This window comes from Cucumis melo, chromosome 12 (genome assembly GCF_025177605.1).
Source record: "Cucumis melo cultivar AY chromosome 12, USDA_Cmelo_AY_1.0, whole genome shotgun sequence".
Taxonomy (NCBI): Eukaryota; Viridiplantae; Streptophyta; class Magnoliopsida; order Cucurbitales; family Cucurbitaceae; genus Cucumis; species Cucumis melo.
Window position 1 is genome coordinate 3,336,894 of NC_066868.1, and position 22,044 is coordinate 3,358,937.

A 22,044-nucleotide genomic window follows, 5' to 3' on the forward strand; every position below is an offset into this window, starting at 1 on the left:
GGTTCAGGTGTTCTACGCGAAAGAAAAGAGAAGGGAAAGGGAACTATACGCGAAAGAGAAGGAATCGGTCGTGGAGAGAAGGGAAAGCAAACGTGGAAGAGGGAAAGGAAAGGAAGGGCATTTTTGTCCATTCACACCCAAATTGTCCTAAAAGTCTTTCTTTTGAAAACTTGTCCCAAAATTCATTTAAAGCTCTTTTTTTAACCTATTTTTGGCAATTTCCCAATAATTTGAAGGAAACACTTCCCAAAACCTCAATACATGAAACGATCAACAAATTCTAGAAAGTATTAGCAAAAAAAGAAAAAATAAACAAAGTTACCATCAACCCCAAAGTATTATCAAATATAACATAAGATAAAAAAATTAGATATAGCAAAACAAAGGATCCATTTGGATTGCCGTAAGACAAAATATTTTTAAAAAAACTCATTTTTGTTTAAACTATTTTTTGTGAAGATAAAACTATTTTAAGTGACTTCCAAACATTATTTTTTTTCAAATTACTTACGGCTAACTTCCTAACATAAATGTTTCCTTCCATTAGTAAATTGTTTCTTTGTTTGTCTCACAAACAAATTGGTTTAATGATGGTATCAAAACTTTGATAACAGACATGAATTCAAACATCAAATCAGCAGGAGAGAATTTTTGGAAGCACTGTTAGTGAATAAAGAACAAGATGTTGAACATCACCACTTTGATGATTTGGGAATACAAACGTGGCCGATGTCCACCAAATGGCTTAAATTAGGTGTATAAATGATGATAAGATGGAAATACTCTACGAGTTGTCTAAATTTATAGATGTCCGCTTGCCAAGAAGATTGGATATTATGTGAAGACAGTTGTAGTGGAGGTAGAGATTGATTATTAGTATCCAACTGAGAGATTGGTTGAGATTTAGAGCCTAATCATTAAGATTAGAGACTTGTTGAAAGGTCTATTAGAAAATAGAGACATGGAGAAAATAACATTATAATACAAAAAAGAGTCGAGAACCGGCTAGTGCCAACTTAGTTAGACTTGTTGGAAGGTCAATTTGAAGCAATGGAGCTTAGGGGGTGAGAAAATAGAGCCATGGAGCAAAAGAGCATTATAACATGAGATACAAACAAGAACCAGAAAGATAGTTCCAACTCAGTTAGAGACAGCGAAGGTTAGTTTGAAGCTTAGAGTGAGAAAAGGAACATTGTAATATGAGATAGAGCCGAGAGTGGAATCAACTCAATTGGAGACTTGTTGGAAGGTCAATTTGAAACTTAGAATGAGAAAATAGACAGGGAGCAGAAGAACATTATAATACAAGATAAAAGCCAAGAACTGAAGAATATTGTGCTTATGTTACCTCTCTAGTACTGTGGGGGTACTCTAAACTACAGCGAAGCTAGACATTAGCATGCATGATTAGAAAATTTCTAAAATTCTCCTAACCAAATCATTTCAGCTTCATTTCTAAGAAGTACGAGACAAATATGGCCAACACTTTTAAGTGTGTTTAAAGAGTATTTATCATGGAGATAAAATGAAAAACTCTAAAATTATCCTATAGAAATTTTGGTTAGAACACAGATATTTGATGTTACTTTTCTATCCTTGTTTTCTCTCTCTTCAAACTGTGTAAAGGAAATTCTAGGTTTAAAATCCTCAACCTATCTATATTTAAAAAAAAGTATGCTAAAAGAGTATCTTCTTGAAATAATTAGAACTTTTTTTTGGAATAATTACACAGTTACCCTTGGGTTGTCAACAAAAAATCTACCAAATAAATTCTAATACCAAAAGAATAGGACATAGTTAATTACCAAATGTTATATTTCACGAGTGTTCAAGCTAACTTAAACTCATTTCGACTAATTTCACAAGACAATCCATATAAACCAACAACATTTGAGTGTCAAGAAAGTCACTCAAATAAGTATATAGGAATTAATAAGTATATAGGAAATTAATTCCTAAATAGGTATGTAGTCATATAGGAAATTAATTCCTAAATAGGTATGTAGTCATATTTAGGAATTAACTTCTTAATCATTTATTGAGATTGTCTCCATTTTCTACCACTAAATCATGATGGTTCCTTATTGCACAAAATAAAATATAGAGATCAAATAGACCTGGAGCTGTTACAAGAAGGTGAACAAATCTTCATTGCAATCATGGCCAAAGACCATTAAACCAATTGAGATAGGAACAAACATGCAGTCTTTCAGTTTTCTTATGCAAAATGCCCATTAAATCTAAAGCATTCAAGTAATTGATAACAGAGATAAAAGATCAAATAAGAGAGGAGCAACCAAATGAGAATCGAGTCAACCTGGTTAGAAAGCCCATGCTGCTGTGTTCTCTAGAAAGAATAAAATAGCCCTTGGAACCATTCTACTCAGAAGCATCCTTGAATCTAAAACAAAAAGGTCAAACATCATCTTAGACGTGTTGTGCATAATAAAAGGACGATGTTCCAGACCAAAATCATGTAGCGTTACATAGGGAGATATTGCATTAATTCCACACGATAAATCATACAATATAAGGAGGGGGAAAATGACCGAAGATTGTTCCAGATGGACACAATTCTATAAGACAAAACTTAAAAACAACCCAATGTGTAATCAAAGCACATCCATAAACCCAGCAATTAATAACATCATTTCACAATGTAAAACAGACACCACAAGAAGTTTGAAAACGAGGAAGCCTCATTTAGCACGGCTTTTAAAAACATCGAGATCCATTTCAGATGGGTCAGTAGCTTGGAGCTCAATTTGAATGCCATCCAATTCTCTTCTAAACTTGTCCTTCGAACTTGCATAGATCATCTTGCTTCTTACCTTTGATGTGTCAGGAGACCTTTACAACATGAAAAGAAAATAGTGATTATGAGTGATGGAAGCTAAAGATGGTAATTGAGAGAGAAACAGATAGTTACACAGAATTTGTTTCATTTTTCATCATAACATTACCAAGCAATGAAGAAAATTCTGCTCTTGGGAACATTCCCTTCTGTCAGAAACTCAAAATCATAAACGGCATATCGGCATTCATCAGCAGGAAGACAGGCTGTGAAGTCTTCATAGCTTTGACCTGGCTCGCCAACCTTTTCCACAGTGACTTGCTTTTGCTTCTCTTCAATCTTATATACAATGAATCTGTAGGTTCTCTTGGTCTTCAGCTCCAAGAATTTAAGCTTACAGTCATCATGAACAGCCATACCCGATGCCGCGTTAGCCTGCAGAAAACCAATTGCAAGAAAATGAACATATAATTCAAGGGCAAAGAAGTCAAAGCAGTAAACAGTAAGCAAAATCAAATGTCTAAAGAATTCACTCTGTCAAATCACATTTAGTACAATTCCTCTTTAAGTTAGACATTTATAGAACCTGATTGGTTATCAGTATGATCTCCACAAGGGGTTTTTAGAGTCTATTCTCACAATCATTGAGATCACATCCATTGTTTTAGGCATAAATGAGCAGTTGCCTATTGTGTACTAGCATTACATTTAGATTCTCAAGAAAACAGTTCGTCCAACTTAACGAAATTTGATACAATATTGAAAATTCAAAGTAGGCATCAAGATAAGATATAAAAAACCCATTTCATTCCAAATCCTTCCCTCTATTTCACCAAGGCAGTTGGGGACTTATTCGGTCCAACCGATTATCAACAATCTTATGAACAATCATACATGCACTCAGTTCGCTTCACAAGATTAACATCTCGATAGCTGATAACATACGCAAACATCTAAATCACAAAAAACATCTAAATCCACAGAACCAAGCAGAAGAACACCAAATCCCAGCTCCCAACCCAACTAGAACGCAAACGATTAATTCCTAATAAGTAATAAACAGCGGTAACCAGTAACCAATACAAACTAGTTCCGATGAGACTGAAATCAATCTAAAAACGAAATTCAAATCATCGGAATCTGATCCTGAGCAAATCGGAGAAAAAAAAGCTAAAACGATCTAGATCAAAGCAAGATCATAAGCCAGATCCACAACAGGTAGGTGGTAAAATGACATCTAGAAACATGAGCGATCAAAATCAAGCAAAAAAAGAGTATAAAATGAAGTGAAAATCAGAGAAATCATTGAAAAAAGGAGTCTCACCATGGCTGAAACTTGAGAAGGGGAAGTGAATCAGAAGATCTAGGGAGAAAGAAGAGGAAGAACAATCTTTAGGTGTGAGATTGGTGGTAAGAGAAGAATTCGGGAAAATGTTTCTGAGATATTCTTCTCTCTCTCTATATTTCGGTTCTTGCTCTCTCTCTCTCTCTCTCGGTAAACGGTGGCTTTACTTTTTCCGTAATATCATGATGGCGGTCATGCGCGACAGCGGAGTTGGAGCGAGTTACTCCAATGATGTGCTGACACGTGTTTCTTTGTGAAATGATCATTTTGCCCCTGAGAGATGTTGCTTTCTTGGTCAGCTTTCTTTCTTGTGGGGTTTGGATGCCATCGGGTGGGTGTAAAGGACGTTTCCAATTTTATGCTTCAAGAAAATGGAGAAAGTTATTTCAAGTTTTGATACAAGTTGATCTTTTTTATTTTTTATTTTTTATTTTATTCTTGAATCAAGATCAAGTGATCAAAGGAGGATAAGAGAACGGGGACCAAATGTCCAACATACCCACGAATTGAAGAGATGAAATCTATCGTGTCTAGAAAGAATGTTGGATGACCAACCTTGACCTAAAGAAAATTCGCACTCTGTCTGGAAGAAACCCTAATCTAATGATCAAATAGGGAAAGAGTCATAACCTATAAATAAGGCAAAGGAGGAGTAGTCAAAACAAAGTGTTTTCCAACAAATATCAAATACTTCATTTTCTTTTAGACTTTTTGACTTAAGCATTAAAGTGGCCGTGATATACACACACATTGATGTCCAAATTTCTCTTTGCTTAGTCAAAATTTGGCATAAACATGCATAATTTAAGTAGAAAACAATTAAGAACATGATAATAAAGAGAGAAAGAAGGGATTAGTTGAAAATGGTAAATGCCTATCGAAGTTAATGATAGGAGCATAAATAATTGAAAACACCATATATTATAATTTATAATAGTTTGTGTTTTATGATTGGAAGAATTTCAAAATATGGAAGTCCGCTCTACTTTTAAGTTTAAGTTGGAATCTAAACATCTAAATTTTTAAGTAGTTAGAAAGACACACACTTCTAGATTAACTAAATGTTGATAGGGTAGTTTAATATATTTTTAAGTGTAAGCTTTTCCTCCTCTTTTTTTTCTCGATATCCAGTGTTGTTTGAGTCTTTTGTTTTATCTATTGTGATTTTTTTAGGATTGAGGCACTTGTATCTTCTCTTTCACATTCTCTCTTTTCTTTTCTAGCAAACTTTGTCTTCCAACACTTATGGTCGATGAAGTTTTAGAATTGGAATCAATTTCTATTTGTTCTAAATTGCTAGGAATGGACGAATAACTTAGCTTGGAAAAAATTCATTCCTAGTAAACTTGAAAAATGAGATAGTATGATAGCGTTAAAAAAAATAAGCTAGAGAGAGAAATAAAAGAGGAAGGAAAAGAGAGAGAGAGGGCAAGAGTATGAAGGAGGTAACCTCGTCAAATCATTGAATAAACAAAATTGTTGTATAACCATAAAGTTGAATCAATGTATTAACCACAATCTCCACGTGCAATGAATAACTAAGGTCAATGATTGTTTTGAACTATTTTTCAAGCATGTGGATCTAAAGTATCTTTTGAAAATTTTAGTGACTAAATTAATATAAGTATATTTTACGTTAAGTCGAGGTTTAAAAACAATAAAACAAATGTTAATGAGTCCATAAACTTTCAATATCATATATTAATGAATGGTTAGATCTAGGAGATAATTATTTGAAAATAGGTATTCTGACAAATGACAAAAGGATGAGTTGTCTTTAGAAATTAGATCACTTTCACTAATTGTAGTTGAAAGGTTGAGAAACCTTATAGATCAATGCATCTCTAACATACCCTAAAAAGAGACAATGTTTTTGATAGTGTGATCTTAGCCTTTGTACATCAACTTATTTCCCTAGCTTCAAAAAAGTTATAGTTATTATATATACTATGGAGATAAATAAGGCTTATCTCAATTCGAACAACCCTACGGTAGTAGTAGTCTTTAATCATGAACTTCTTCAATTTTCATTACTTATTTTTTGTCTTTAATGAATTCTAGAACTTTGTTGTGCTTGAGATATAAATTTAATGAATCCTAAAACTCTTTTTTCGTCCTGTATGTAATTACATATATGTTTAATGAAATATGTGCCTATTTTGAGTTTTGAACGTGGGTGGTCAAATTATGAGTATGTATCATTTTTCTTCTACATACCTGATGAAAGTATTTTATAATATTCCATTTGAAAGATGAATGATTCATCCAGAGCATAAAAGCATTGGATTGCTTTGATTTTATTGATATATTAAACATAAATTACAAGTGGGTAATCATTTACATATATACCTTATGAAGAACACATGTTAGCTAGGTAGGTTTTGCATCTCCTGAGAGACTAAATCTCCCTACCCACCTGGTTTTCCTTGCTACGATTCTGATAAGGTATTCCTTTCAAAAGCTTGTGGGAGCATTTTGAAAGAGGAGGGAGAGAAGTTGGCAGAGAAACATTTCTTGACTTGAATTCAAAACGATTTTCCTATGATTTCATTACGTTTGATGTTGCTTGTTTGTGATTTTCAGAGTGCGATGAAGATCGAGATTTAAAAGCCAAAGTGAGCTAAGTAGGACTTAAATATGACGAAATTAAACAAGTTAAAGACTGAGTCTAACATAGAAAAGGAAGGAAGTTTGTTCAGGAAAAAAGATCAAGGCATGTCCAAAACAAGGCACATCGGGCGCAACAAACCGCCATTCACATTAAGCTCTTGATGTGCAAAAAAAGGCTCCAGCGTCGTGACGCCTAAAACAAACCGTTGTAGTGCTAGGTAAGAGTTGCAGTGTGCCAGTTCCGTTTTGATCAGAAAGTAAATTTGGTTTTGAAAAATTTCTTCTACAAACTTTCTAGGATTTTCTTGCTGAATTCATTCTCCACACTACAAAATTAGAGAGTCTCAAAGAGAGTTTCAGCCTAAAAATAGAGGAGGAGATTTTAAGTTCCGCTTGGTGGTCGATTGAGATCTCAAGGTGCAAATCGATGTAAAATTGATAAAATTCAACTGCTGGAATTGCTTCAAAAGATTTTTTTTCTCATCTCTTTATTCTCTTTACTTTTTCATAGTTGTTGCAATGCATGAGAATACGGTTATAGCATCGATATGTGAGTGACTGAACATTTTAGTTTTAGGGTGTTGATGAACTTATTATGAATTTAAGTTAAATGCACATATTATTTTCTATATATGGATATATATGTTGTGTTGTTTGAATGTTTTCCAATATGATTGATTGTGCAGCTTAATGAAATAATCAAGGAAATCAAAAGCCTTGAACATATTTGAATCTTGAATTTCAACGACTTGTCTTTACTTTGCTTTTTAAATCTCTCCTTAAATAAAGGCAACACAACTTTAGAATATAGCTAGGTAAAATCCAGGCAAATTGATCCAAAGAGAACAATAATACTCAATATATAATCTTTTAGGTCGTTTCACTATCTTACTCTTGGTACGTGCAAAACCAAGTTTTGGCCATTTAAATGTCATATTTACGGTGATTCAAATAGAGCAACTTCAATTATGATAATATATTCATATTTTAATATCTTAAATTAAAATAATAAATATATTAAATTACCTGAATCGCACTCACACACTCACGCGCTCGCAGTAGTATCAAATATATATACTAAATATTAATTAACAACGTCGATCATTCACGAAATGCAAAATTTATTTTTTATAAAGAAATAGAACTAGAAAACATAAAAATGGATTTACTAGAACCTTTTTACTCACATGTTGGAAAAAATATTTACAAAAAACATTTTCTCATATTCAAACATTTCTTTCAAAAACTCAAACCCCATTAATTAGAAGATAGAGTTGATAAGAATCATATCTCTTTAGTTGAAAAAAAAAATCATTCAAACACCGTAGGTTTTGACTTGGAAGTTCTAAAATATGGTACTGCATTTATTTGATTTTGAAATAAAGTTTTGTACTTTATAACACAAATATTTAATGCATATAATCAAAAGTATGTCGAATGGTAGATTGTCTTTCTCACACGCAAGCAATCACATTTCTTTGACTTTTGTGTCTATTAGAAATTAGATATTTTCAATTAAGTCAATAGTTGTAATGAAATATTGAAATGAGAGCATTTGCTTGTGAGAAAATGAATGTTAAATCACACACGTAAATATTGTTGATCTTAGGGTTAATAGTATTCGATCTAACTACAAAAACATGATAAACAAGTAGGAGTAACATAGTTAACTTTGATAACTCAGTTCGATTAACATAGTTAACTTTGGTAACTCAGTTCGATGGTACAACATCTACATCTGGGGGGCTTTAGATCCATGATAAGAGATTATATTACTCTTGTAGAACTTAATGATTACAATGTTATGGCTTAGGTTTTAGCACTCAACACATTTTCCTATGCTAACCTTGAACTGATACATTACATCATAAAACAATAAAATCATAACATAAGAAGGAATACTCCTCTTGAATCAATGTTCACGGACTACTTCAGATATTCTTCAGCCCGTAAATTAATCTCTTACTTCCAATATGCAGTTATCTCACTTTTAGATTTTCATAAGCATATTGAAAGAGATTACCTTCAATCAGGATTTTCTTCGATTCTTTTTCGATCAAGCACATCCCTTTACTACGCATTCTACTTTCCTTAAATACAGTTGAGCAAGATATTTGCAAGATCCAAACCAACCATAATTTAAGGACCTTTGGAATATCCTAACCTAACTATTCCAAAACTAATTTCTTCCCAATAATTACGTAAATAACAAATAAAGGGAATGAGACCATATTCCATTTTTGTAACAAACACTACAAGAAATCTGGGGTTCTTGATGTACAAAATAATGTCGGAAGAAGGAACATCGGGATAAAAGGTATTCTCGACATGTTTCAACATCGAGACACGATGAAAACATTATTTTAATTTTATCTTTTTTCGACATGTTATGAAGAATGTCGGGAACAAAGAAGCCAGTCCCGATGGTTTTCACCGGCTTGCATGAGGCATCGGGATAAACTCGAATATTATGTGTCAGAGCAAGATTCCGATGCCATGAATGTAGCATCTTGCATGGGGCATTGGGATAAACTCGAACATTAATTATGTGTCAGAGCAAGAGCCCCAACACCATGCATGTGGCACCAGGAATGAGCGTACACCTATTCCCGATGGTTCTCCACCGGTATAAAAAAAATAGGTAATATTGTTTCTGACGACTTGCACGAACGTCAGGATAAATTCGAACATTAATTATGTGTCAGAGCAAGATCCCTGACGCTCCATGCATGGCGTCAAGAATGATGTACATACTTTCGACACAATTAGTGATTTGTCGAGACTGTTTCTAACTATTTCCGACGAATCACTAAGTGTATCAGGAGTTTTCCTATATATTTCGTTTTAGTTCTCTAAAAGACAGAACTAAAATTTTGATGAGATTTAAAGAGAGGAGAAGAAGGAAAAGAGGAGAAGACGTCTGTCGCACCGCTGCCGTCTCCCTTGCTGCCGTTTTTCTATTTTTGGTAAGTTATAAACTATTTCTTGTTATAAATTGTAATTTTTTGAAACTTAGTTGTTACTGTAAAGATATTAAACCATTTGCATTGACTTTCTTTTGATTTGTTTTGATTTGGTTGCATCAAAGTCAATGGTGTTCGGGGAAGAGGTTTCCAAAGAAATACTCGTGCCATGGAGTAATCAAGGCATAAGGTGTGCTAAATCTCTGTACTAGCATCGCCTGCTAAATCTTATATTATGTTCTGCTTCTGCTGTACTTATTTGATTTCTATATGATAGAGAAATGTAATTGGAAATATGATAGATGAATGTATTTATGAATAAGAGGTCTTCTTCATACATTACATCGCCTTATACATTACAACTAGCATCGCCTGCTAAATCTGTAATTGATTCTGGATACATTATAGCATTTTTTTTATTTATGAGTTCATCAATTGTGGTCTTCTTGCACTTGTTTAAACTATCATTGGAAAATTTGAATTGAATTCTGGTTGAAACATATCATTTCTTTCCTTGGAAAAACTAGTTCAAGCAGTTATAGTTTGATTTTAAAAGAGTTAAAATATATATGACATGCTCATTCCAATACCCTTACTCTTGATGGTTGTTCTATTGTGTTGTATGTATATTAAAATTTTATGGTTGTTCTGTTGTATGTATACTGATGCTTTTGAATGTATATTGTATGTATTTTTGATATCAAACTTGTGTATTTCAGAACTATATGCAATGGAGGAACTCAGATAGAGGAAAGGAAGTTGAACAGTATGATCATAGAGACATGGGTAGCATGTGTAAAGAGGGTAGTTGGACATTATTTACGAGTTGCATTAGAAGAAATACAAGCTTACTTGAAACAAAAAGAACCCCAACTCTTGTGGTTTAGAAAATTGATTCGGAAGAAAGAAGCAGAAAATGACAAGATCGAGAACCGAACAGGTAAGCTATAGAAAATCCTCACTTGCATATTATGTAAATATGCAAGTGGAAAACTTTCTATGACTTACATGTTCGGTTCTCGATCTTGTCATTTTCTGCTCCTCTCTTCCCAATCAATTTTCTGGAACCACCAAAGCAAGGGCTGTTTCTGTTTGAAGCAACTTCATGTTTCTCCCGACGCAACTCGTAATAATGTTCAATTTTTCTCTTTGCACATTCTGTCTATGTCCCTATGATCATACTAGCTACAGTGATGTTGAGGCAATGTGCAAAAGCTGGCGTCGGTGATTAAAACTATGTTTAAGTTTTCATTTTTACTTTGTATTATTCATGTAATTTATATTTGAATTACTTGACTTACCTACGAACGTGTGCTTTTTTAATATTTCAATTAATAATAAATTCGATTTGGTATTCTAATAATTTATTTTCAATTTTACATTAATTATAATTCAATTTAGAATTTTAATAATTTTTTTATTAATTTTACGTTAATTAATAAAAAATTAAATTAGAAGCTAGTCTCGACGTTGTGTATTAGACGATGTCGACGTACATGGCGTATCGGCAGTTAGGTATTTGCAACGTCATTAACAAGTGTCGGTAGTTCATCCTTGCCGACGTGTTGACCATGTCGGCTTAGAATACGTCGACAGTAACCCTTTTTTGACGCCGTCCCGTTTGCACGTTGCGATTGCATTTCACAATGTATTTCTCACAACGTCCTTGTCGACGTCAGATTCTGTGTCGGCATAGCCTCATCCGACGCATTTCCAACTTCTACCAATGTATTTCTGCATCGACATACCCCTTCTTCTTGCAGTGAAAAGGAAATATATTTAAACTTAATTTCTCAATCAAATACATCATCAAAACAAGAATTCTTTAGTGCTGGTTTGTTACATAAACTAAAATTTTTCATAACTGAAAAAGATTAATTATACACAAAAAAAAAACTTGATTTATCTTAATAGAAGATTTAATAACTCCTCAAATATAGATTTATGCATTCTTGTAAAAAAAACAAACTATCACTAAGTATTTTTTAAACATATTCATTTTTGATATCACAAAAAGCAACAAAGATTATATATATATGACTTGAGACCACTCATTTTATATTGCTAGTAAGAACTGTGTGCTTTGCACATGTTTCATAATTTAGATATATAAGTTAAAATAAAACTCACATATAAATATAAAACATAACGAAAGTAAGTTCGAGTACTTAATGAGTGAAAATTTTATAACATCTATGAAAGGATGTTTTATCCAAAAAAAAAAAAAAAAAAAGATTTTCTTTTTATGAGTTTAAAAATTTGCATTTATAATAAGAAAATATTAAAATAAAAGTACCTAAAACATGTGCCATAATTATAAAAAAAAAACTAGAGAAAATATAATTATCCAACTCCTTACCCTAAGATGAGGTCATTACTACTAAAAGAAAATAAAAACTCTCTTAACCAAAATGGAAAATAGCACTAATTTTAACTGAAAACTTCAAATGCTCATTAAATAAATAAATGTATGTAGAAATAAATCTAAAGAAAATAAACTCCTAGCTCGGGCCCTATCTAATTTTAAAAGAGAAATAATCAAAGAATACAAAAATACTGAAATCATAACTGCAAGGTAAAAACAGAAGCAAAAAGTTTCCCTATAGAAAGTCACGGTCACTTCTTGGTATTCGCTAGCTTTCCTCTACTTCTGCCTGAAAAATCAGACACAGAAAGAGTGAGTATAAACATATACTTAGTAAGGGACCTACTACTAGTCCCGCTAGGTGTCTGTTAACTTCCCATTAGAGCTCTGTAAAGAGGTACCTCTAAATGGGCTTGTTCCCGAACACACGCAATTTAATGATCCTATAGGAACATCTTTGGTCTTCGGTGAACCCAAATGAATGCCTAGGACAAAACTGGTTTTCGGTGAATTCGAAAAAATACCTAAGACAAACTGGTCTTCAGTAACCCGAAGGAACACTTAGGACAATCAGGCTGTAAGTAACCCCATCGGACCACTCATATACATAACATCTCATGAGATTGGTGATCTCGTCGGACCACACTGTCATAAACAGGTGGTGATCCCGAGGAACACCCATATGGGGTACGACTCTAATAGATAAAGTTAACAACACACCCTATCTATAGCATGTAGCACATCATAACATCATAAACATCGCATGAATATTAATCACAATGTTCTTAATCATGAGATTAATATTTCATGCATCAACATTATAACATAACTTAGTCATCATCATCAACATAACTCAATCATACTATCAGCCATCAACATACATCATCAATACATTATGCATTTACATCAATGCATAATAGAAAAATCACATGCAAACTCTTAACTTCAGTACGAGGGTCTAGTAGAAGAATATCTTACCTCGAGATTAGCTTAATTAACCAAAAATATTTCTAACATCAATAAACAAGCTTTCTTAAACAATCAAGTCCTAAATACAGGCAAAATTAATTTAATAATTTTGTTAACCAATATCTACCAAAATTTAATTAGGGTTTCCAACTTACCAACAAATAAGGTTGAGTTGTAGAATTTCTTAGGTAACTACTTCCAAAATTCAACTAAAAATCCTTTAAGAAAAATATTCCAAAATTCAACTTAAATCCAAAATCTATTTATTTAGTGTCTAAAATTTACCTCTCATGGGTATTACCCAAAACCCATTAAAAACTTACCAAAAATATTCCAAAATAGGTGGAAAAAGGCTAAAATAAACTTGGTGGCTTGGCGACTTAGCTAGAAAGAGGGAACGGTGCACGCGGCTCGGCTGAAGAAGTAGAAGGTCGGCTCAATTCTGGAACTCGGCTAGGATGCGACTTGCATGCGGCTCGCGAAGGACATGACTCGGCTTACACACACGGCTCAAACGAAGAAGGGTGGCTCGCATGCGGCTTGAAAGAATCGGCTCTGTTGATGCACTTGGCTCGGTCGGCGCTTCAATGGCTCGATCGATGGTGGAGCAAACCTGACGGAGACGATGGAGACGGAGATTTATGTATGACAGAAACAAACAAAGATAGGTGACGCATGACGGACAGTGGCGGAGCAAGGGTGGCGACTAGGGTTAGAGTTTTGTAAGGAAGAAGAAATAGATAAATAGTAAACGCGTTTTTCAAGGTCTATTTAAGGAAACTAATAATAATAAAATTATTATTATTTTTTCCTTTTCTCTTTTTCCTTATTTTTTTAAAAAGTAGCCAAAAATCCTTCTCTCTTTATTTAATAACCAATCAAATCATTCCTTTTTTCTTTTTTTTTTTTTATTTTTTCTCCAAAATAAAAATCAAATATTTCCCTCTCCTCAGTCACATCCACTTTTATCTTCCCAAAATAATAAATATTTCCTTAAATAATTATATTATCTTTATAATATATTTATCCTTAACCCTCGAAACTTAATTAACTATATATATATATATATATATATATATATATATATAAGGAGTCTTTTCAAAAATATAAAAAAACGGCAAAATATTTACACTCTATAGAACAATTCCAAAAACGGAAAAAGCCCAGAGGCCCACCGTGTAAAATACCAAAAATGCCCCGTCAACCGCATCGTCAATAACGCGATCGTTTAGATATGGTTCAATATATACACGATCATTTAGATATGGTTATAATTTATACGCGATCATTTAGATATGACTACAAGGCGATCGTTTAGATATGGCTACAAGGCGATCGTTTAGATATGGTTATAATTTATACGTGATCATTTAGATATGGCTACAACACGATCCTTTAAATATGCTACAATTTATATGCGATCGTTTAGATATGGCTACAATTTATCTTTTCAATTCTATCGTTTAATTTTGTTACACGATCGTTTAGATTTGGGGATCCAAATCTAAATGATTTTTTTAAAAATTTGGTACACTATTTTTTAAATTATTTTGGTACATGATCATTTAGATTTATTTACACGATCGTTTACTTTTTTTTACACGAATGATTTTTTTTCAACTTTATTTTTTTTGGCTACTTCAATCTCTTTTTTTCAAGATTCTTTATACACGATCTTTTATGTTTTGCTATTTTGTTATACACAATCTTATCACAGTTGTTTAGATTTGGTTACCAAATGAAAAAAAAGAAAAGTAGAAAGACGATGGAAAGAAATTGCAGCGAAAAAAAGAAGAGGAAAAATAGAAAAACGATGAAAAGAAATCAAAGCGAAAGAAAACGAAGAGGAAAAGAAGAAAAACGATGGAAAGATTAAACGACATAAATAAAGAATTGAAAAATAAGAAAGATGATGGAAAGAAATCGCAAAAAAAAAAAAAAGAAAAAGAAAAAAAGAAGAAAAACGAAATCGCAGGGAAGACGAAATAACAAAAGAAAGGCGAATCGCGAAGAAGAAAAAAAGATGGAACAACAAACCTAAAATATTTAAAAATGGTAACTTTATGGCCTTTGTTATACGAATAGTTTACAGTTTTGTAACAAGTTTCCCTATATATAATTATTTATAATCTCACCAATTTAAATCAACCAATAATATTCTTAAATCAAATCTTTCACCACAAAAAATTTTAAATCTCCAAACTAAAATATTTAGTTAGTCTTAATCTCCACAAAATCCAACGATTTTAAACCAATAAAATATTGAATTAACTCAAATAACACCTAAAATAAATTCAACATAATTAAAATTACTCTAAAATACTTAAAATTAAAATTACCTTAACTTTATATGTCATTGACAAAATCAAAGAAAAAAAATAAAAGAAACCAAATAAAGAAAAAGATATAATGAGATGTAAAAATGGAAAGAAGAAAGAAAAGAAACATACCTAAAAAATTTCTAACCATAATTTAGTTTTTATATAGAGATTTTAAAATTTAAATTTGATTCATTTTAATATAAATTCAAAATCTCCAAATTATTAAATATGAGAAGATTTTTAAAAATACATATGTATTTAAAATGGTAATCTTTGTTAAATCAAATCTCAAGATTATTAGAGATAATAAAATAATTAATCTGCATGGGTACTATAAATAAATTATTTGAAAATTTTTAATGATAAATTATAGAAATCAAATATTAGGTATAACCAAATTTTAAACCAATAAAATATATATTTATAATTTATCCTTTGAAAATATTCATTCAAGGACAATAATGGACTATTCCTTAGTGGGTTGTCTGTCTCACCTCCTTCGTCTTACATCCGCATTCGCGCTACCATCATTCTCACACTCACATGAACTGCAGATCAGCTGCCAAACTGAATCTTGACACAGCTTCACTGGAAAAACAAAATTGTCGCAGGGCACTTTTTGGAATTTGTACTCAAAGGTCAGATCGATAACTCTGAAACTCCAGAGAATAGTGCAGCGACCAAAAAGAAACTGAGTAGAGTGGCACAGACGGTAAACGTTGGTGCGCAACCTTCTGAATTGGAACAAAAGATTTTTAATCGTTTCTAAAGGCTATCTGGTAAGCAGTAATTTAAATAGAGAACGTTCTTCATCTTGTTTAAGGCATCCTTGGTGATGAATTGAGGAATCCATATATTTTGTCGAATCCTCCTTCAACTTCTAAAACCAGGCTTGACCCTAAGTTATATATGTTAATATTTTTTTTTTTATGAAATTTATATTTAGTTTCTTTTTAATTATTTTATATATAAAAAAAATATCTCTCAACTTCCTCGTTTTGTTGTTCTCTCATTTGATGGTATTTTGTCTCGCAAGAAGATATTTTCAAGAAAGATGATTCTATTATTTCATTAGCAAATTTGTATTTTCTCTCACGTGAAGAATTTTTAGAAAAGATAGTTTTTAGAAATCAAATATGAAGTGAGCTAAAATGGCTCACTCTACTCCTTCATAGTGTGAGAGCCAAACAACCTTTAAAGTTAATTTTTCTTATTCTGGTTTCAAGTTGTCTGTTATCTATCTATAAAAAGTAAAATTCATTCTTTCTTGAGGTATTTGATCAAGATGGCATTCAAGCAAAAACCCGTAGAAGAATCTTTACGAAGGTAAAGTCTTTACATTCGTAAACAAGTATTTTCACGAAGAATATTTGATTTTTTCCAAGATCAGCTTCAGTTATATATATGAAGATAAAAGAGTGAAAGAAGACCTTAATAATTGAATATGTTCAATTATAAAAATCAAAAGGAGCCTGATAATCTTAATTTATTTGCTTCAATTATCTAAGTCATGGAGTGTGATATATTGAAAATAAGAGATTAAAGAAGATTTTAATAATTGAAAGCTTCAAATCATGGGGAGCTTGATATCTAAGCTTCAATTATTTAATTTAGGGGAGCTTGAAGTTATATAAAGACAAGAGATTTAAAGAAGACATTGAATACGAGTTCGGGGGAGCCTAAAAATCATCAAAGATTCAAACTTAAATTTAGGGGAAGCCTGATTATTTAAATAAAGTTACTAAAAGAGTACCAATCTAGGGAGAATGTCTTCTAGATTATTGAAGTGTGTTCACAATATAATACTAATTTGAATCTTGATAAAATCTCTTTATCTGAGTTGTAAAAAATCTTCAGAAGTAGGTGGATTTCACCGAGCTAGCTAACGAGTTGGGTTATTAAAGTTACAGTGTTCTTTTTACTCCCTGTTCCTTGAGTCACTCTAGCCTTCACATGAAGTAACAACTTGAGAGTAAAATAATCTATTTTACTTTTTCAATATATATACTAGACAATGGGCCAACTTTGGGAGAGAAACCAATTGTCATGAAGCGTAAGTTTATAAAGTAAAGTCTAAAATTGAAAACCAACTATATATAGTTATCTATATCTATACTATATATAAAAGCCTAGAAGTGGAGAAACTTTTTTTTCCTCACTTATGCCCTTGCATTTAGTATTGTTTTCCAATTTTCCTTTTGGTTTTATTGTAAGTTTGTATTCAATTAATTGTGATTGTTATATTTAAATAATTGAGTATTAAATATTGATCATGTGGTTTTTATATCTTTGCGTATTTCAATTAATTCCCGATTTTTAAATAATTAGTAGGTTTAGTTTTCTTGTGATGTGGAGAAGTTTCAAGGGTTTTTTTTAAGAAAACTTTGGTTTATTTCTTGTGATCATGTAGAGAATTTAAAAGGTTTTTTTTAAGAGAATGAATGATTTTTAAATCGAGGAGAAAGAAATTAATTCCAATATTAAATATTTCAATGTGTCATTATTTTTTTGTGATGGAGAAGTTGTAAGGTTTATTTTTTTTGAAAAATGTTGAAATTTTATGTTAAAAAGGAAGTAGAAGGATTTCATTATTTTGGTGATGTAGAATAATTTTAGACAATTTAGTTTCCTCATCATTTATTTCTAGACCATTTAGTTTCTCTATCATTTATTTCTTCCTTTAACTACATTTGTATTTCTCACTCTATATCTACATACAAGTTATTTATCACGCTCACAACAATAAGCCATGACAAGTTTGATGTTCAACAATATTGACGGTAGTCTGATTTTAGAGATATGGAAGGCTTTGGAAAGAAAAAATAAAAGGTGGGATCGAGATAGCTTAATTCAGTGTGTCCATCAACTCAATAATTAAAACCAAAAAGTTCGCTATCGAATATTAGTTGGTGGGCGAAGAATCGAAGAAGAAGCAATAAACTTGATGGAAAAAACAACAAAGCACTAGAGACATGCAGTAGCGGAATTTAAAGGATCATGCTTTACTCTAATGCATCTAAATGATTTAGAAGTTAACATGCATCTACTATGCGATGGACTTAAACGAAAAGCCAAAAGGTAAACGGTGTTCTTATCTTTGTAGTTTTGAACTTCTTCTTTAATCCAACGCTTCTTTGCCTGAATATCACGAACAAGAACAACCACCAAGCTGACCTACTATGTTCAGGACCAAAAACAGAGTTGTAGGACTCGGTTATGCAAAGAGAATTTTAAAGAGAGATGGAAAGTTAATTGTTTAGGTGTTTTTCAGAGAAAACCTCATTTTTTTTCTCATTCGGTAATGAGAAGTTTTATATGAAATTTACATGCAAATTGCATGTAAATTATTTCATATCTTATCAACACCTAATCAATTCATTAATCTCTAATGAAATTAGTGGCTTCAAATTCATAATAATCTACCACATTTCCCATTAACCGTTAATTAATAAAGTAATTAGTCAAAGGGGCATTTTGGTCATTTGACCAACTTAAGTCAAAGTCAAACTTTGACTTTTCTTAGTCGAAAGTCAACTTTTTGACTTTTTACTAATTTTCCCGTTTTGACTAATTCTAATCTCCCGAGTATAAATCCGTATTCATTTTTCTAAAATTCAAATCATATTTGAATACAAATCCGGTCAAAGTTCAAAGTTAAAAGGCAACATGTTGACTTTTACAACTTTGACCGTTTCTAAACTTTTCAAGCTTTTAAATATGAATCTATATTCATATTTATTTAAATCATATTTAAACACAAAGCTTAAAGTTTATATCTACCGACTTATATCTAATATATTTGTCGGTTTCTCTCTCTTTTCTTAATTCGAACAATTCGAATTACTTCAACATAGTTGTTCTTAGTTGAATCCATATGAGCTAGTAGGGAAACCTAATGGACCTATAGATTATGGGCTCCAACGATTCGAGATTAACTGGCTAAACTCTTTTAGACCAAAGTTAATCAACATTCGTTAACTAAAGAGTCATTCCACTAAAGACTCTTAGTTACACTCCCCTCACTATAGATATATTTCTGTCCACCTAATATAACCATGATGAGTAGGTCGATCCTTCACAGGTTGTTCGTAATCTCGACTGGGTCAAAATACTGTTTTACCCCCGAGACTACATCTTGTTCCTTAAGACCCACCGATCCACTATCGAACAATTGGTTTAAGGTCCAACCTATAAACTTGAATCCTTCTCGGGCCAATGAGAAGGTGTGACCCCTTATTCAAGACTTAGATTCAGTCCTTAAGGGAACAACCTATCTACTATCCCAGAAGTGTGTAGGAGTGAATTCCTTCTTGCACCCTATGTCCACTCGGTTTTACCCCTGAAATGGGAGACTTATTGGGCCAGCGATGTTGAGCTGCCCTCACCTATGCATATCTAAGGATACTACCGAATGAACAAAAGTTCATAGTTAGCTCAAGATTAAGATCAAGTTACCTAGGTCATCATAAATGAAATAGTCAGTTTATAGTTTACGGTGTTACAACTAAAAATGACTACTTCGTGGTTCCAGTCTTATACAAACCATTTACATAGGACGCCCCCACTCCCATGTCTCTACATGAATGATTCAGGATTACATCGTTTGTACTTACTACGGAGTGTGCCGCATCTAAAGTGTTTATCCAAAATAAGGCGTCCAACCTTATTCATACACTATAGACCATTTGGGCTATTAACTTGAACTTAATCCATGTTTATGTCTCTACATAAAGTTCGAGTATATATGACAAACTAGTAAATAGCCTCGGGACCTGAATTTATTAGTTTTATGATTATAGCATTCAGTAATAAATTATATTGAATCAAATAACAAAGTACGAGTTTTAGGACACAAATTCCAACAAAACCAAACCTGGCCGATACCTTATAACACAAGGTATTTTCCGTTTCTTTGACACATGGAAATTCAAAGTGGCCGATACCTTAGAACACAAGGAATCCTATAGTTATGAGGATTTTCCAATTACTTTCTATAAATTGAACACTTCACATCTAAAACTCTCATATCTTTCTAAAAACAAAAACTTCCAAAAATTAAAATCAAACAAGCGAGCTATTTATATTTACGAACAACATTAACAAATGGGTGGAAGAAATCAAACTCGATCAAGAAGAAAAAAGCCTTTGATTTGGAAAGTTTGAGCTTCGAACTTTGATTCAGAAATAACACAATTCGACGAATGTCTTCGATTCCACACAATTCTTACCATTGATATTGAATTCCCTGGCTTTATTACACAATCTCCATGGGATTTCATTGATAAAGAGATTTACAAAGAGTTTCGTTTCAATGTAAACCAAACGAAACTCATTCAACTTGGTGTCACAACTTTGGATGATTTAGGTCGAATCGGCAGTTCATGGTACTCTGATTTTGACTTCCATGCTGATGCTTATTCTCCTTCTACCATTATGTTTTTAGAAAAGAATGGGTTGAATTTTAAAAAATTGAAAGAAAGATGGAATATCCATTGCTTCATTCACTAAAAAATTCTCACCTATCATCAAAAAATGTGACATCTTTTGATGGGTTACCTTCCATGGCCTTTACGACATATGGTATCTCATCAAAGCGATGAGGTTAATCACAGTGTTACCAAAATCAATGGAAGAATTCGCAACGGTGGTGGTTAACAAAGTTGGAATTGTAAGGGATTTGAATCATATGGCTAGATTCTGTGAAGGACTAGAAGATGGAAGACTTGGACTTGAAAGATTAGGAAAATTATTGAATAAAAAAAAATTTGGAATGAAACATAATGCTGGATCAGATAGCTTACTTACAACATCTGCACATTTTGAGATGGTGAAATGATTCAGCTTGACTTCTGAATTTTGTAATAGTTTTCTGTATGGTTTTTCAGTTTTCTGTATGGTTTTTCAGAAACACTTGAATCCATGAAAATGAGGATTTATCATCACAACTTTCCATATTTTTGTTATACACCTAATTATATTATTCCCTACAATTTGGGTTTAGTGTATTGAAAATTAGAAAGTTTTGGTTGATTTTGTATATTTTGTTTTGTTTTTTTTTTATCAATTAATGAAACTTATTAAAGAAAGTTTAGTATGAAAAGGTGTTCACTTAATTTGATTGGTTAATTACTAGACTTCCAATGTGAATGACAATCATAATAAATCTATTTATCTTAATAAATGACTAAGTCATTGAAAATAAAAAAATGAGATCAATTATAAAGCTATTAAAACATGTAATTTCATGTAAAAGAGGTTCTCGAAAAATGTCTAAGTTGCACCCTCACTTTCCAAACAAATTAAAAATAACTAAGTAACACTCAAACAACTAAAAAGTTCTATAAAGGGTTTCTAATAGGTAAGTCACTTCCAATTTTGAAACTAAAGAATGAATAAGGCCTTACTTCAACATCCAAGTAAAAAAAAATGGAATCACAAACAACTGAACTATGTATAAGAAAAAATTTAAGGGACGTTTGCAAAATAGCAAAAAAATTTATGATAATAGGGTTTATGTCACTACATTTTCTAAATTGCAAAAGTAGTAAATTTAAAAGCGAATAACCCTGTAATAGCCCTCCGATAGTCATTTGATATCATTAATTACTTGTCAATATTTGCCACATTTGCCATATTCGAAATATGAAAAAGAGGTGCTATGAGCTGCTATTTTTCTA

At 32.1% G+C, this 22,044-nt stretch overlaps 2 protein-coding genes across 2 annotated transcripts; one reads left to right on the plus strand and one right to left on the minus strand.

Moving 5' to 3' along the window:
• Positions 1-2,477: 2,477 nt before the first annotated feature.
• LOC103497215 (actin-depolymerizing factor 2) lies at positions 2,478-4,495 on the minus strand. The gene is made up of 3 exons (XM_008459329.3): positions 4,119-4,495; positions 2,964-3,229; positions 2,478-2,850 (listed from the first exon to the last, which is right to left on the minus strand). Exons 1-3 carry the CDS (start codon positions 4,119-4,121, stop codon positions 2,700-2,702), a joined length of 420 nt encoding a protein of 139 aa, XP_008457551.1. The 5' UTR covers positions 4,122-4,495; the 3' UTR covers positions 2,478-2,699.
• A 13,925-nt stretch (positions 4,496-18,420) lies between these two features.
• LOC127144395 (putative CCR4-associated factor 1 homolog 4) lies at positions 18,421-21,203 on the plus strand. Its single transcript, XM_051080303.1, is given in 4 exon segments — positions 18,421-18,445; positions 20,550-20,845; positions 20,847-20,901; positions 20,980-21,203. Coding segments are annotated over 4 exon segments (600 nt in total).
• Positions 21,204-22,044: the final 841 nt, after the last annotated feature.